General features: G+C 36.2%; 1 protein-coding gene across 1 annotated transcript in view; it reads right to left on the bottom strand.

Annotated features, from left to right (window-relative positions):
- hcn3 (hyperpolarization activated cyclic nucleotide-gated potassium channel 3) overlaps positions 1 to 17,768 on the bottom strand; it is an 89,951-nt gene that overhangs the window by 36,664 nt on the left and 35,519 nt on the right. Inside the window, exon 2 of the mRNA XM_039767193.1 lies at positions 13,614 to 14,043. Within this exon, the coding sequence (XP_039623127.1) occupies positions 13,614 to 14,043 (430 nt within the window). The remainder of the gene's footprint in view (positions 1 to 13,613; positions 14,044 to 17,768) is intronic.

Genomic DNA, 17,768 nt, shown 5'->3' with positions numbered 1-17,768 from the left:
AAAAGCAACAGAAAAAATTCTGGGAAAGTGCAAAAAAAAAAAAAAAGCACACTTCTACTCTCCCGGTTGTAACATCAAGTTGTGCATTGATGACTGTCTCAAAAGATGTCACTTGAAGGAGTTGTACTAAATCTGCATCAGTACAGCAGCAGACTTTAACGATACAATCTCTATTGTATTTATGTTGACATTTTGTTATTTACACATTTTTGTTACCTGTAATAACTTTTTTTATTGTTTAATAAAATTCAGCGTTTTAGGCTTGTTTTACTGGGGTAAACATAATGCTAATGAGGTTAATTGACCCAAGGCTGTTTCTCTAAATCCATGAATGGTGTGCATGCCTTGGAGTTTCAGTGTGAAGTGTAAAATTGCAATGGCACAAATTTGACAGAAGTGAATCTATCAGCATTGTGCTCTCAGACAGACATCCAAATGCAAAATGACTCTTTGTTTGTACTCTGGACAATATAGGACATAGGGCAAATTGCCAGTATTTCTTACAACATTCTCATTTATCACTTTTGCTAACATTACAGAATACAAGATGAAAACGTAATAAAGAGCCCTGCTATTACTTACATTGAGGCTTAGTCTGTGTATTTTATCTTAAATACCATATTGTAATTCATTTATTGGTCTCTTGTGAACTAGATTCAAAAGAGATTTAGATTTTTCTTTAATATACAGACCTGTTTTAAAATATATGATTGTGTGATAAGTATCTGGCATCCTTTGGGATGCCAGATCCTGCTCTGTGTCATTGAAAGACTGCTCTTCAATAATTTATTTAGTTAAATATGACAAAGTCTCTGTACAGTCTTCCATAACTTTAAGGATTTAGAAAGTAGTTACTTTTCCTACCTATTTAGAAAGTTAATATGATTGTACTCAGGATTATCACCTCTCAATGTGGAAAGGTAATCATCTTCCCACTTTTACATGAACATTAAATACTAACTGCACAATTAACAAACCTTCTGTGTGAATTTAAATGAGTGTGAGTTACTTTTGTACTTTTGCAGATAAATTTACCATGTGGTGGATGATATGGTGGGGTAACATTTTGCAATTTGTGGCTAGTGAAATGATCACATGTTGCTCTGATATGTCAGTGTATTATGTGTGTCTCTCTTGGGGGTGCTGTATTTTGACAATTTCTATTTAGTTTCTTTGTTATGGTTTTTCTGTTAACTGTTTTATAATTTCTAGTTATGTAGTTTTAGTTTTCTTTGTTAGTTTGTCTAATTCTATTCAATTGTTTTTAAACTATGTTCATTTCTTTGTGGTTAAACAGTGTGATTCAACCACAGATTAGGTAATTGTTCCAAGATGATGTGATTAGGACTTATGTCAGTTTGTGGGCATTATATTAAATACATGTTGCCACTATAGTCAGAGTGGCATTAACATTTTGTGTTGTGTTGTCCGCTACCTCTTAGCCATGAACATTAATTGTGCATTTTGTGTGTAAGGTTAGGTTATCTAAGCTACAGATTTGATTTGTGAATTTTAGATCTTGGGTTTTGTTAATTCTGTTTTTTTTTCAGACATGCACCTTTCTTTAGTTCTCTGCTTTCTTCTTTTTATTTTGGATTTTTCTTAAAACTGTGTTTTGAATTTCTGGGTATATTATTTTCTTTTCGAGTTATCAATTAAAAATTTTGTATATTAATATTTTGGATTCTGTTTTGCCTTTTCTTTCATATTTTTTCTTCCCTTTGGTTTTTAGACTTTGAATTTTAACATTATTAATTTTTATTTTCCTTTATTTTCAACACAACCTTTAAGAATTTTATTTTTTGGCCAGAACTTTGATCATTTTCCTCTTCTCTTTCGGGCGATGCCTACATAATGGAATATTGGTTCAGATATTGGCATATGCAGTTAAGGAGCAAGAGAAGGCCTTCTGATTAATGTTGGGGAACACTACTGTTAAAAGAAACTTAGTTAAATTGCTTAATATTTAAAAAATATCTAAATATGTTATATAATTTATTATAAAATGTAATGCATTATAGTGTGTAACTTTTTCTTCTTTTGTATGTAAAGCTGCACATTTCAACGGCCAACTGTAACGGCCGACCCCTTTACCCAGCCGGCAGCTACACCTCCAAGACCTGTGGCCTGGATAATTTACTGAGAAATCTAACTATCAAGCCGTACTTCTACACAATTAAACTTTTCCCCACAATCGACGGTATAAATGCAAGTACACAAAAGCAGGATGTAAAATTAAACGGATTAAATGTATTAAATGAAACAAGACATGCCACAAAACAGATATAAATATAAATATCCCTCCACCCCAGCAACAACAAGACAGCACCAAATTTAAATACAAAAAACCTCCCTTGTCCCTGTAACATATAACACACAACACGAACAACAAAATGACTGATAAACAGAATGATTGTGAACTTGAGTCTGAATATAAAAAATGTCCTGAATACGGATGACTGAACTAGCGACAATTGTGGTGTTTGATTTTCCCGGCGATTGGAGCAACCTCACCGTGATTCCTCTGCGTATGGTGGATGGTGAATCGACCCCGGGGTCTCAGCAGATGCAGGTTGAAAGACAGTCCGGAAAATGAAAAGCAAACTGGTGAAAGGCGCGATGCGAAGAAACAGCAAGCAAGTTGAAGTGGTTGAAACAAAACGGTCTTTTTTTTTTCTTCTCCTCCCTCTTTCCTCTTAAATAGTCTGTGACGGCTCCTTTACGGGGACGGCATTAACTGATACACATACAAACAGCAAATGGGACAATGAAACGAGACGCACTCAGAACTGACATTTAAACACTAACTATGTGGCCCCGCTACACAACATTTGTTATTAAATCCTAAGCCCATATACTGTATGAACCTTCATGAAACTGATCAGAAACCCATCCAAAGTTGGTAATTTTCTTGTGTCATTCATGTGCTGTGAAATAAATAACATCTATTCCGTTTTTCCATCTCCAATGCGAGACCACAAAGATGTGTGGTATGAACACTGGCTGCAGTGTAACCAGATCACAGTTTCAACATATCTGAAAAAGCTGGATGAAAACTAATTTGACACATATTTATAGGTTTCTGTTACTACATTGCATGCAGCACATTCTTTTCTGCTTGGCTGTGCCACTGAGCCCTGCAAAGGACAGACATACCATTCATCATGTTTGCTTCTTGCCTTACACCCAGTGTAGTTGCAATAATTGCTGGCTCCTTGTGACCCTAAACTGGGTGGATTAAATTTACTCCTCCGCACATGCAAGATGTAACTTTTGTTTATTTCTTTTCAGTTAATTACATGCTATACACATGCTTAACCTTTTCCTTATTAGTTGTCACCAGATGGCCGGAGCATATTCTGGCACAATTTTCCTGCCTGAAGTGTACATGCCTCTTCAATCTGTGGGTTCTAATGCTTAGGGAGAAGGTAAGCCAGTGTGGACCTGCCAGCTACTTAACATAAAGCATGCATTTTTTAAATTTTTATTGGTCCAAAATATACCTCATGCTGTGGATGTTGTTACATTCCATGTTTTTGGTGCTTGTATTTCTTGAAGAAAAGAGAAATAACATTGATCACATTATGAAAAAATAAATAAGTAACCCACACAATGATCTAGAAAACCAAGTCTCAAACCATCTCTTCATAGTTAAATTTCTTAAGAAACAAACTGATTAGAGCCTCGTGTAGCTACTCTTGCATTCATAGATCCTGTTCACTAATTAAGATGAAAACTTGGCTGCTTTTGATTTGATACAATGTGGTGCTGTGGACTATATGTACCCTCGTTCCTCTCAGTCAAGTCTCAGAAAGTGGTGTAATCCATCTGCCTTGTGAACTGCCACACATCTTAGTTTTATTTCTCTGTTCTTCATTGTGTCCACTGATGTTGCTTTAATAGCTTTCAGATTTAGTAGAGTGGATATTTAACGTGTTTATTGGATACGGATTACTTAACAGATGATGCTGAGCCTTGCAAACATTAATCACATGCTGGACAATCAATTTTAGGTTTTATTGATCACTTTGTTGGGTCCATATTTATAGTTTTTGTGTGACATGGGTGGCACTTTTAAATGATATGCTAAGTTGATTAGAAACTATGTGAGAGTTTTAGGACCTGCTTTCCAGACAAAGGATTTGGGTTTTGTTTATTTTGCGGTGACAGGATGAAGTGAATGGTGGAGTTTCATGCAATATTTTTTTAATTGCCACACTGTTATTTAAAAGCATGTTTTTGGTCCTTATCTATGTGATCTGTTTCACTTACAGATTGTTTACTTACGCACAGAACTGAAACAGTGCTGCCAGATACTGTAGGCTTCTGCTCCTGTGTCCTTTAACCCACAATAGATTAAGTTCCCTATACACCTTATGCTTATGTTCCAGCTATGAATGATAATATGTAATTTTTCTGTGTGTTTAGAGTTGCAGGAAGATACCTTGGCTGCCACTGGCTTGTGGTACCTAGTGAAAATATACTTAAATTGCCGATTGTATGCACAGTTCTCTTCACCAGAACAGTTTAGTGAAAGCAGAATATCAGTGTACTGTGAGATCAAAAATCTTCTCCTTTGAAGGACATGAATTGTATTAAATAATTTTATATTGTGCCTTTTGAATCAGTGTTTGTAGAGATGGTAAATACTTATAGTTAACATGGCACCTTGTAACAATAATCAATATTACAAACTGAATTACCAAACAGTTGCATTATGAGAACAACTATGGTCATAAAAATCAATAGTTCATACTTAATAGAGACAGTTGTTGGAAAGAATTGCAATATTGGTATAAATGCACAATGGACAATGTGTGACAATTAGGTGTAGTTTACAAGAAAGAACATGTTCCCTGAAATGTAGTTTTTTTTATTTTTTATCTCTCAGTCATTGCTAACAGCCCCACCTTTCAACAGAACACATCCACGTCACAACAGGTAACATATGGTCAAAACACTCAAATTAGAGGATAGAAATAGAAGTAAGTTTGAGTTTTAAAGTTGGCTTAACAAATTGAACCAGCTCTTAAAACACAGGAAAGCAGCAAATAATCAGAACAAGCTTCTTTGGTTCAAATGGGAACCTAAATCAAGTGCACCGTTCTTGTCTGTTGTGGAGTTTGTGGCACTTCAGATATGACTTAGTAAATATCCAGTGGCTGGATAGCATGATGAACTCAAACAGTAAAATATTCAGAGATTAAAAAATAAAATGTTGATAGAAAGAGAAATAAGTGTAATATCTGCACTTTCATCACCTTCTTTAAATATCCATCCATCCATTATCCAACCCGCTATATCCTAACTACAGGGTCACGGGGGTCTGCTGGAGCCAATCCCAGCCAACACAGAGCACAAGTCAGGAAACAAACCCTGGGCAGGGCACACACACAGGCACACACACTAGGGACAATTTAGGATCAGCAATGTACCTAACCTGCATGTCTTTGGACTGTGGGAGGAAGCCAGAGTACCTGGAGGAAACCCATGCAGACACAGGAAGAACATGCAAACTCCACGCAGGGAGAACCCGGGAAGCAAACCCAGGTCTCCTAACTGTGAGGCAGCAGCGCTACCACTGTGCCACCGTGCCACCCTTATTTAAATATTGCTTACAAAAATTAGTCTAATAAAACATACAGTTCCGTTAAATGCCCATTCTGTCTGATTTCCTCTGTATTTAAAACATTTGGCAAGTTTTGGATTATATGAAAAAAATCTTTAACTTGACCTTCAGTTCTCTCTTATTTTATAGTTTTTTTTAGTACTTACTGTACATTTGAAAAGGGCCTGGCCTTGTTGCTTAAAAATAATTTTCATTGACTGAAAATATTCCTTATCTATATATATAATTCACTAAGGGCACGCAAGACACTGAGCGCAAGCAAGATACTGAGGGCACGCAAGACAGTGAGCGCAAGCAAGACAGAGCCCCGCCCACCAACTCTAACTAAGGGCAAGTAAGACAGAGAGCGCAAGCAAGACAAAGAGCCACGCCCACCAACTCACAGAGCCCTGCCCACCAACTCTAAGACCATGGGATAAGCACGACAGAGCCCCGCCCATCATCTCTAATCCTACTTCCACGTCCACCGTCGCTCTCAATCAAACAGCAATAATTAGCAAACAAAGATAACTGGCAGTAACAGTGCAAAATTCACAATTGGTATGCCAGTTTGAAAAGATAAGTTTTGAGGGTAGTTTTAAAATGTGTTATTGAATCGAGCTTATGTATATGCGAGAGAAGAAAATTCCTGATTTGAGGAGCACTATGAGAGATGCTCGAGTCCCCATAGTTCAGAGTTTGATGTGTGGTGCAGAAAGTACAGCTGCAGATGAGAATCAGAGTGAGCGAGATGAGTGTCAGTCTGTAGGAGATCAGTGAGGTTGTGCAGAGCTTTAAATGTTAAGAGCGGTATTTAGTATTGTATTCTGTAGTTAACAGGGAGCCAGTGAAGTTGAGAGATTGTGTCGACTGGGAAACACAGTGAATGCGGCGTCTATCTATATATGTCTATGTTTTCCGTAGCCTGCTACAGGAAGGTACTCTCTCGACCATTGGCATTGGTTTCGCTCCTTGCTATTTTCATTATACTGCAAAGGTGGTTTCCTTAAGCCTTTGTTATACTGAATTCCTTTCTCACCATTTTCCGTTCCTATTCTTACACCACCATATGCTACGGTGGGCTTAGGATAGTATAAGTTACATGCTTTGTGTAGGTATAGGTAAAATAAATTGTTACTGCGTCTTTAGTAGACCAAAAACTAATTGTAAGTTTCTACAGTTGGTGAAAAGTTAACAGTGTGCTTTGGATGGATGAATGGATGTGTGCTGTTAGTTTTAAACTTTAATAAGTTATGCCTTTATATTTATTTTTGTTTCTGTTTGGCCCCTTAAGTTTTTGAGAGTTCACAAGCATTTTATAAATATTCATTCCAAGCCCCCAAAGCATCCATGAAATCTGTTGATAATATTAATTTATTGATAAATGTGTCTCTTTTAAAGCTAAGGTCTTGGTGAAAACAGCTTGGCACCACCTTCTGTTGATCCCAGGAAGCATCTAAAACTCACAGATTCTTTTATTACCTGCAGGCACTTCTCTACAAATGCATATCACTTTACTTCACCATCATTCTTTGCATTATGCTACACTTTTAAACTTGAACCATGCAGTGGATACCAATCCCATTTACTTAGGAACAAATGATACATCTCAGACTCCAAACACTAACAATGCACTTGTTTTCTAAAGGGAATATTGCATACATACTGTGTACATTTATTGTTTAATTCAAAGACAAAAACTAATGTAGCACAAATGTTTTAAACATAGCTAAGATAACAAGATAGGCATGATTAATGCACACAGGTATTTTGAGGGAAAAGTAGGTGTTACATTTTAGCAGATGAAAAAATCAATATATAATTGACAGTGGGTGTTTTAACATACAAAGACATTCATCCCACTGAAAATAACAATAGGTTAGAAATTTTTGGCTCAAGTTTCTTTTACAACTGGGTTGCCTTTGGATTACAGACACTGCCAATTTAAAATTTCTGTAGCCAGGACACAAAGCAACTGTTATCCTTGTTTTGGATCCTACAGATGTCTAAGGGTTTAGGTTCTGTGATTATACAAAAAATTTTTACTTTTTTGCCTTACATTATATTACAACATATTGAGGTGTCTTACTTATACTAAAACACATTTTAAAAACCACCCCCTCTCTTTTGGAAGCATACTGTATGTTTAGATATGTTTTGGGTTACAACATTCACATTCTCACAAGATAAATCAGTGTCTGGATGATTTCAGAGGAAATAGAAATGTGAATTGCTTCTTTAAATAAAGATGTATGTTCTTGCTTGTATTTTTGAATGATTTGCTTAAAAAGAAGCCAATAACATGACAATGTGTATATAAAGGTGTATCTGCTTAATAAACATTATGTTGATATTGCATAATCTCTTTGAGTTTTCACTAATATGTGAGTTAACTACTCACTTTAAAATGCCTAATAAAAGCCCTGGTTTCTAGTCCATGGTTAATTCCTCTTGTACGTGAGATTCTCTAGAGCCCTCTGATCCTGTGAAAGACAAATTGGGTACTTAAAAAAGGTGGATGGGTAGAAATTTCTTGACATTGTGCTAGGAAGACAGTAGATGGTTGAAAAACCCTGAGGTTAAGTGTCATTACAGATATATGATGAGCTTTTTGCACACAAGTTGGACTAAAAATTAACTAATACTTGCAAAAGATACTAATTTATCTTTTTTCACAACGTGTTATATTCACAGTAAGTCCGAGACATACAGTGGTGTAAAAAACTATTTGCCCCCTTCCTGATTTCTTATTCTTTTGCATGTTTGTCACACAAAATGTTTCTGATCATCAAACACATTTAACCATTAGTCAAATATAACACAAGTAAACACAAAATGCAGTTTTTAAATGATGGTTTTTATTATTTAGGGAGAAAAAAAATCCAAACCTATATGGCCCTGTGTGAAAAAGTAATTGCCCCCTTGTTAAAAATAACCTAACTGTGGTGTATCACACCTGAGTTCAATTTCCGTAGCCACCCCCAGGCCTGATTACTGCCACACCTGTTTCAATCAGGAAATCAATTAAATAGGAGCTGCCTGACACAGAGAAGTAGACCAAAAGCACCTCAAAAGCTAGACATCATGCCAAGATCCAAAGAAATTCAGGAACAAATGAGAACAGAAGTAATTGAGATCTATCAGTCTGGTAAAGGTTATAAAGCCATTTCTAAAGCTTTGGGACTCCAGCGAACCACAGTGAGAGCCATTATCCACAAATGGCAAAAACATGGAACAGTGGTGAACCTTCCCAGGAGTGGCCGGCCAACCAAAATTACCCCAAGAGCACAGAGGCGACTCATCCGAGAGGTCACAAAGACCCCAGGACAACGTCTAAAGAACTGCAGGCCTCACTTGCCTCAATTAAGGTCAGTGTTCACGACTCCACCATAAGAAAGAGACTGGGCAAAATGGCCTGCATGGCAGATTTCCAAGACGCAAACCACTGTTAAGCAAAAAGAACATTAGGGCTCGTCTCAATTTTGCTAAGAAACATCTTAATGATTGCCAAGACTTTGGGAAAATACCTTGTGGACTGATGAGACAAAAGTTGAACTTTTGGAAGGCAAATGTCCCGTTACATCTGGCGTAAAAGGAACACAGCATTTCAGAAAAAGAACATCATACCAACAGTAAAATATGGTGGTGGTAGTGTGATGGTCTGGGGTTGTTTTGCTGCTTCAGGACCTGGAAGGCTTGCTGTGATAGATGGAACCATGAATTCTACTGTCTACCAAAAATCCTGAAGGAGAATGTCCGGCCATCTGTTCGTCAACTCAAGCTGAAGCGATCTTGTGTGCTGCAACAGGACAATGACCCAAAACACACCAGCAAATCCACCTCTGAATGGCTGAAGAAAAACAAAATGAAGACTTTGGAGTGGCCTAGTCAAAGTCCTGACCTGAATCCAATTGAGATGCTATGGCATGACCTTAAAAAGGCGGTTCATGCTAGAAAACCCTCAAATAAAGCTGAATTACAACAATTCTGCAAAGATGAGTGGGTCAAAATTCCTCCAGAGCGCTGTAAAAGACTCATTGCAAGTTATCGCAAACGCTTGATTGCAGTTATTGCTGCTAAGGGTGGCCCAACCAGTTATTAGGTTCAGGGGCAATCACTTTTTCACACAGGGCCATGTAGGTTTGGATTTTTTTTCTCCCTAAATAATAAAAACTGCATTTTGTGTTTACTTGTGTTATATTTGACTAATGGTTAAATGTGTTTGATGATCAGAAACATTTTGTGTGACAAACATGCAAAAGAATAAGAAATCAGGAAGGGGGCAAATAGTTTTTCACACCACTGTATATAAACATTGAACGACATGGTGTTGAACGATAGCAGCTGACAAGAATGTTATTAATGTAAGAATGAACATACAACACTCATATACCACTTTTCTACAGCCAACACCATCCCAGTTCTTTACGTATATTAGTTCTTTGCTTATTAATATAAATTACATTTCACAGGACATGCAAAACATAATATATTAAATGATATTATATTGTATATCAAGAAAACATTTTATAGTGATTATAAATTGAAATTGAACGATATGTGCATATTTTATTTTAGCATGTGTATAATTTTGTCCTAGAAAGAACCTACCATTTCTGTTCACTTAGTTTTAACGCATAGTTTTATTCTGACCTTCCCTTCATAAGTGATAATCATCCTTTAAAATGGTACATTTCTGTTTGAAACTGTGGCTTTTTGACATTCAAGCAAAAAGTGTAAGACACAATCCTTTAATTTATAGAGTGGATTTAAAATAAAAATCAAATAGGAATGGAGGTCATCTGTTTAAATGTATCCTGTGGTGGCAAGATCCATTATCTCTATTAATGTAAGGTTAATTATGGCAGTGTAAATTCATGGATTGAGATTTACTGTCATGAGGATAATCTGCAGTAATCTTTCAATGTGGCCAGTGTTTCTATTCATCCAGCCACCCCCATTACTCCCTGTTGCCAATAAGGATTTTAAATTATTTTGTTTTCCAAATTTGTACACAGAAAGAGCTAAGGAACAACACCACAAAACTCTAAAAAGATTAATGTAACATCTGTTCCTTAGTTAAGTAAAATATGTGCATTAGATTTGGATGTAAACATGACAAAACTGTTTTCTAACTTTCTAACTCTAAGTTTTTGCAGTAAAAATTTTTAGATGACATCCGTCAGCGTAAATGTAGAAAGATATTGATAAATAACTCTTTTGCGATAAAGCACTAAGACTTGATACGCAACTGTTTTCGAAAATTTGACCGCAGTTATTACAGATATGCTTCTTTCCTGATTTGGGAATGGTGAATTTGTGACACTATAGCACATTCATATTATAATATCCTTCTACTCTGTCTCTGTTACATCATGCAGAGCATAGAGAAGAAAGGCATGTACACAAAGACTAATTGACAGAATGTGCAGTACTGTCGAGCACAGAGTATGGTTCAAGAGAAATTGGGGTTAGCTGATTTTGGTCCTCCCAGTGTAACTCAGTGAATGATACTGAAAAGAAATAGCCACTTGAGCAGGTGATCCAAAACACACTAGGCAAGATTTTGATATTCAAGCCTGATTTGGTGAAATCAAAATATATCTGTTCATAGCTAAACCCATTATAATTGTTCATATGTTTCATTAAATATTCATTAGCTAAGTAACCAAAACCTTTGGAAATATGAGCTCTTAACCTGAGAAAGAAACATTCTGGTGGATGTTCAAGTCAGAAATCATAGATTGCAAAGTCAGGAAATATCTATAAACCTTGACTGCTACATGTTGCTGACCTTTAATATTGTGTAGTAAAAACATATGGCCACATATAGTCTATAATAGTAATAAGCCCATAATTTTAAATGAATACATCATATGCTTTTCTGCCATTCAGGTTTATTTGTGACTATATTATGTCTGCTCAAATTAATCTGTGCTTAACCATAACTTTTTAAGTTAACTAAAGTAACCAATAGGCAAATTAATTATGTGAATAAACAAAATTGGTTGGAAGTGCCCATCTAAAACATTGCTTGATAAACTTTTAAAACGGTTGGGGGGTTTTAATGAGTTAATATAACAAGAGTGCTTTTAAGTTATTCCAGTAAGTCATTTCTTCAGTAACTCAGACCTCACATTAATGTAGCATTCATTCATTCATTTTCTCAGCCTGTTTATTCTGGGTCCCTGGAGCTCTAGAGCCTTTTCTGACAGCACCACATTTGCAAATCGTAAACCAGAACTGAATGAGACACCTTTCCAGTGCAGGGTTCATTCACTTGCACAGCCAGACTTGCTCATGCTGCCAATTTAGACATGTCAATCAACCTGAGCTCATGTGAACTTGCAAACTTGCATCAAGGTGCATGAAACTGTGAGGCCACACCACTCACTGCTTATGTTCAGAGCAAATAATAGTCATTATAATTATAGCAGATTCAGTCATCTGAAATTTTTAATGTAGATTTAACCATACAAATTCTACTAGGAACCATACTACGTTCTTATCTTTTTAGACTTCCTCATAGTTAGTATTGGCAATGACAGACTAAGTATTGTGATGTTGCTGTGGCAGCTCAGTTTCTGCACTTAATAGCCTAGAATTCATGTGTGGCAGAATATGGACAGCCAAAAAGCATAGAAAAATAAAATACAGAAGTCTTTAGAATTTAATGAAACCAACAAAAGAACTGTAGGAAATGTTCTTTCATCTGAACACCATAACAAGGTTATCACATGCAGTACTAATTAGACCTTGATTGTGGCATAACTTATAAGCTATTCCATCCCTGTTTCTCTATCCACTTTCTAAAGTACAGGTTTTAGAAAGAGCCGGAGCATACAGTAAATCTGAATTAGTCCTGGAGAGAATGCCATCAGTCACAAATCAGTAACAATCCACTGTAATGTAGGAAGAACATACAAATTCCACACAAAAGACAAGTGGAATCACATCAGGATTCAGAATAATGTGATGTAGTAATACTGATCACTTTGTCAAATTTTTGCCTTTCACTCTTTATATAGTACTGTATATTGTATACATCTGCAGTGCCTATAAAAGGTACTCACCCCTTGGAATTTTTCACATTTCATTGTCACAGAATAGAAAAAGACTCTTTAATAAAGATCTCTGAAAAATGTCTAAATTAATTCCAAATACAAACACCAAATAATGAATTACATAAGGCATTGTACAATTGTCTCAACTGAGACCCCTAATAAAACACAAAGCAACATACAGATCATTAGGCACCTCACTAAAGCTCAGGTAGCATCTTTCTCACTGTTTGTTATTACTTTCATTGTCCATGATCTCCAAAGAACAATGATAGCTCCTGTAAAACAGTAATTCTCTCTCTAATGACCATCCACTGTGTCAGGATTGGTCAGTGCTGTGAGGACTGGCTAATTAAGTAAACCAGAAGGCTGCCCTTTAGAAAATTGGAGAGGAAGTGACTGACAAAAGGAAATGAGGTTAAATAATTCATTCAATGTGTTACTTAATGTACCAAAAGATAAACCAAAAAAGAATACAAATCTGCTATCTCATAAGCATTCAATAGAGGTTCTAGTAGACTATCAATGCTTTTCCTCTTAGTGTAATTGGCAGTAATAATATTTTTATGAACAATGAGTGAGTCTCTGTGTAAATCTCAAAATACAAAAGCACATAATTAATTGGTCTGTACTTAGAGACATTGTATAAATGTGTAAATTGTTCAGAGCGGACATTATGAGAGCACATGAGTTGTAAATTACATTTTTAAATGGTTCCTTGCATTCAGACAACATACTTGTTCCTCAGTCATCCAAATGTTGTTTCAAGCACAGAAATCAATTAAGATATTTATATGCATATGAAAAAATTGACATGCCCTTTAAATAGGATATTTAATTCCACTGTAATCAAAGTCTGCTGATATTTATTGCTGATATACAAATATTCCCAGTTTGACCTTAATTTTTATATCAAAAGTTAGCAAATATACTGCATTACATACCTCTTCCCACTGATGAATGTATCTGATAAGGCGGGATAGCCGAAGAAGTCGCAGAAGACTAAGAATCTTGGTAAAGCGTACAATACGAAGTGCACGGGCAGTGCGGTACACTTCTGAGTCCACCCGTGGTTCCAGGTCCACAATTAGAAATATATAGTCAACCGGGATGGAAGACACAAAGTCCACCAGAAACCAGCTCTTCAGGTATTTCATTTTGATTGTGTGGGGATCCAAGATGATTTCTGTGTTGTCCTCTTTTACAATGCCCGTACGGAAGTTGAGAACAAGATCGATCAGGAAGAACGTGTCTGAAACCACATTGAAGACTATCCAGGGAGGTGTATTCTCATCTTTGAAGAAAGTGATGCCAACAGGCAAAATGATTAGGTTGGCCACCATAAGAAGCAGCATGATTAAATCCCAGTAGAACCTGCAGAGGAATAGAGACAAGCAAAACTCAGCTGGAAAAAAAACCATATCTACCCAATAAGCTAGTGGCTCTGAGGATCAAAGAGTGAAGTGCAGTTAAACAAAAATGAACAAATACCTTTGAAAGTTAATTATATTAGATGTGGATTCTTCACATTCTTAACTAATGTATTATGTTCTGAGCCACACTAGAACTCTGACATGAAATAACCCCATCATCGTGTAGGATCTTTATGATTTTGAAAATGTAGCATTCATCTCCTTATCTACTTTCTGACAATATTTTTTTTTTCATTTCACAGGGAGATAAAGTCTATTCCTAGGTAAGATGCCAGTCCATCCTAGGACACCACTTGTCTACACACCACAGTGTTTCAAATGGGGCCAGTTTATTGACTAACCAACACATATTTGAGATAATGAATAAAACAAGAGTAGTAGGAGAAAATCCTCTGAAACATGAGCAAAAACTGAACACTCAGCTAAAGCAGGGATTGGGCTTTGCAGGTATTTGAACCCAACTTTGAAAAGTTCTTCTGAAGGTAGTAAATGTACTAATCAATACATTGTCCATGATTGTGAAAAGTTACATTCATTCAAAACATGTTCTCTCTGGCTGTTTAATTACTGTCCTATTTACAACTTTCAACTATAGTATTTCTAAAGACAGGCTCTGAACAATCTACACTGCAGGCCCAATTGTTCCTCAGGATTCATTTTATGTTGAATAAACACTCTCTGTCAGTCCAATTTTTTAATGTCAAAATCTAATGTTTAACAAAGGAAAAATGAGTTTAGTCTTTCTCTGGGGAAAATATAAATGTATGTAATTATTAGACAACTGAATTACAAATAATTATTTCCTCACTTGCTTGTTTACTCCCAAAATAAGTAAATAAATGGACAATTAACAAATAACATTTTTCGCCTGTCAGTTTCTTTACCTATCACAGTTAAGATTTGCTGAAGCCTCCCAAATGCTGTTCTTCATTGAAAATCTCACATTTGAAAAGGGCCCACAAGTTTTCAGTAGGACTTAAGTCAGGTGAGGAAGGGTCTTGGTCATTCTTTGGTGACCTCTGAGTCCTTTGCTGGCTAGTAAAGCAGTGGTGTACTTGGATGCATGTGATGGAGTATTGTACTGCATAAAGATCATGACCTTCTTGAATCCTACTGTACCACAGCCTGAAGAAAGCATCTTCCAGGAACCAGCAGTAGGTTTGGGAGTTGATTTTCAGTCCATCTTCAACCCAAAAGGGTCTACTAGCTCATCCTTAATGACAGCAGCCCACACCAGTTCCACTCACCCACCTTGCTGGCACCTGACTCAAATATGTGCCCTGTGTCCATTAGTGGTCCAGGAATGGGTCCACCCTTATGGTCCATCAAGAGTCATTTTCATTTCATCCATTTATAAAAATGTTTAAAAATCAGTCTTCAGGTATTTCTTTGCCTAATCTTGTTGCCATATTAACCTGTGAATCTTTTTCAGTAGTAGGCATGTTTCAGCCTTCTTTACCTTAGCCATGTATCTGAGCATTTGAAACATTTTACTTCCGAACACTCCAGGCAGGTTGCAGTTCTGGAATACGGTGTCACTGATGACAAATGGTTTCCTGGTAGCTTTACGTTTAATTCTTCTCAAGTCTTTTGCAGTTAATTTGCATCTTAACTTTTACATATGTTTTTTGTGACTATGCTGTCTATTCTCAACAAAATATTTGATCGTCCGGTGGTCAATCCTCAACAGTTTAACAATTTTTTGAGAGTTGAATCTGTCTGAATGGCATTTTGCAATTTTTCATTTTTTGGTATCTGTTAAATCTCTTTTTTGGCCCATTTTTCCTGAGGTAATGAAGTTGCCTAATAATTATGCCTACCTTGATATAAGGTGTTAATCACTTTAAGCAACATCCCCTCTAATTAAACAATTACCTAGCACCTGAAAATTAATACATCCAGTAACCAGGATTGGAAAATGAGTACTTAAATAACAATATGGTCAGAAAATTGACACACAGTACTTAACAATTGTTCTTTCAGTGTAGGTCGTTAGCTCCTCTCTGTCTGGATTTAGAATTTTCTGTACCTTCGGCTCTTGTACTGATTCACAGATGTGGTATTTCAGTATTTTATTAACCATCAAATACGTACTCTTCAGTTTCCTCATATATTAGTCAACAAAATCACATAAGTTATAGCAACCTGCATCAGATTGTAAAATCAAATGCGTATTAATTAACAGCATTACACTGTATGTTTGGTGCTTTTGGTCAGTACTAGCTCCCCATTACATTATCTCATCCCTTTCACCTTGTTTACATTAAACCATTTAACTTTACCTTTTTTCATGTACTCAAGTCTCATTTGCTGGAGGAAGAAGCCAAGAGTGTGAATGAAAGAGTACTCTTGGCAGTATGTTTGCATTTTGTTGAAATGGGATCTAGCTTGACATAGCAGGCCTAAAGAGGTAGTGGTGCTTTGTATTCATTTCCATTACAACATAATTATGTATTCTTTCTTTGATCATCTCTCATTTTAGAGTTTTGTACAAGTACAACATTTTATGATTTTCTCCTTCCCCAACATTAATTCTGGTGTCACAAGTTTGCCATGAGGGAGGGTTTTCACTCATATGAAATGCAAAAGTATTTTGTGAGTAATGCTTTTAATACATCTATTATGATGTGTTGACCCATGCTTACATGACAGCCTTATAATAAATAAGCCAGTAAACTTTTCTTTTTGTTTTATTATCTTCTTTTTTTATTTAAGTGGAATTAATATAGCAAAAAGCACCATAAATGCAACCCAATTATTATCAGGAGGACTATTTACGCAAAATAAGAATTTTGAATAACTGGTAGGTCTTCAGGTGTGTCAACTGTTCAAAACTATCAATTATTTAATTTTACCCCTGATTTTGTCTTGTTACTGCCCTCTCCTTTGCAACCCCAAACAGAAAATTGACATTAGTAGTACAAGGACCACAATTTATGGAGCCTAAACATACACAAAGCATCCAAGGTTTAGGTCTAAATCTGCCTACTGGGAATCTTATCTGTTGATGCATACCTAACCTGATATCTAGTACCCCTAATATACCCTGCTTGTCTAATGCATTGCTTCCTGAGAGAAAGACTATAAATGATCTCCTATTCATAAATAAGCAGCATCCTAACTCCTGGCTTCACAGCAACATTCCTCTATTACATAGTGGTTTTGATGTCTTTCTATTTGTGGCATGGGTATTCCAATCTATAGGAAATACTCTGTATTTGTCATTATATGTGGGGGTCACATACTGTTTATCCATGAAGATCAAGATAAACATTCAGTAGGAATTAGCAAGTTTTTCAGTGATTTCTGCCTGCACTTCTGAGATCAAGAAATACTGTATATACATCTTGCCATTACCACTAAAGTATGCTAGGCCAAATGTTATGGTACCAAAACATTTTTTATAATGTGATATTCTTTCAGAACATGTCTCTTAGCAGTTGTTAATCTGCTCAGTTCCTAAAATCCTCTTTTTTGGTACTCAACATTCATTGCAAGAGAAACTACAACACAATGTATCAAGCTAAGATTTTTTCCCAGTCCACATTGTATGGCATTTGCACTACTGGATTTTATTTTGCATAAATGTAAATCCTTGCTGAAGAATCCCGAAAGAAGGGAGTCACTAAGACTGTGACTAACATGTTGGTAGAGCACACCACGCCA

The sequence above is a fragment of the Polypterus senegalus genome, chromosome 1 (genome assembly GCF_016835505.1).
Source record: "Polypterus senegalus isolate Bchr_013 chromosome 1, ASM1683550v1, whole genome shotgun sequence".
NCBI lineage: Eukaryota > Metazoa > Chordata > Cladistia > Polypteriformes > Polypteridae > Polypterus > Polypterus senegalus.
The sequence above is the reverse complement of the archived record's forward strand: the minus strand, read 5'-3'. Positions and strand labels throughout refer to the sequence as shown.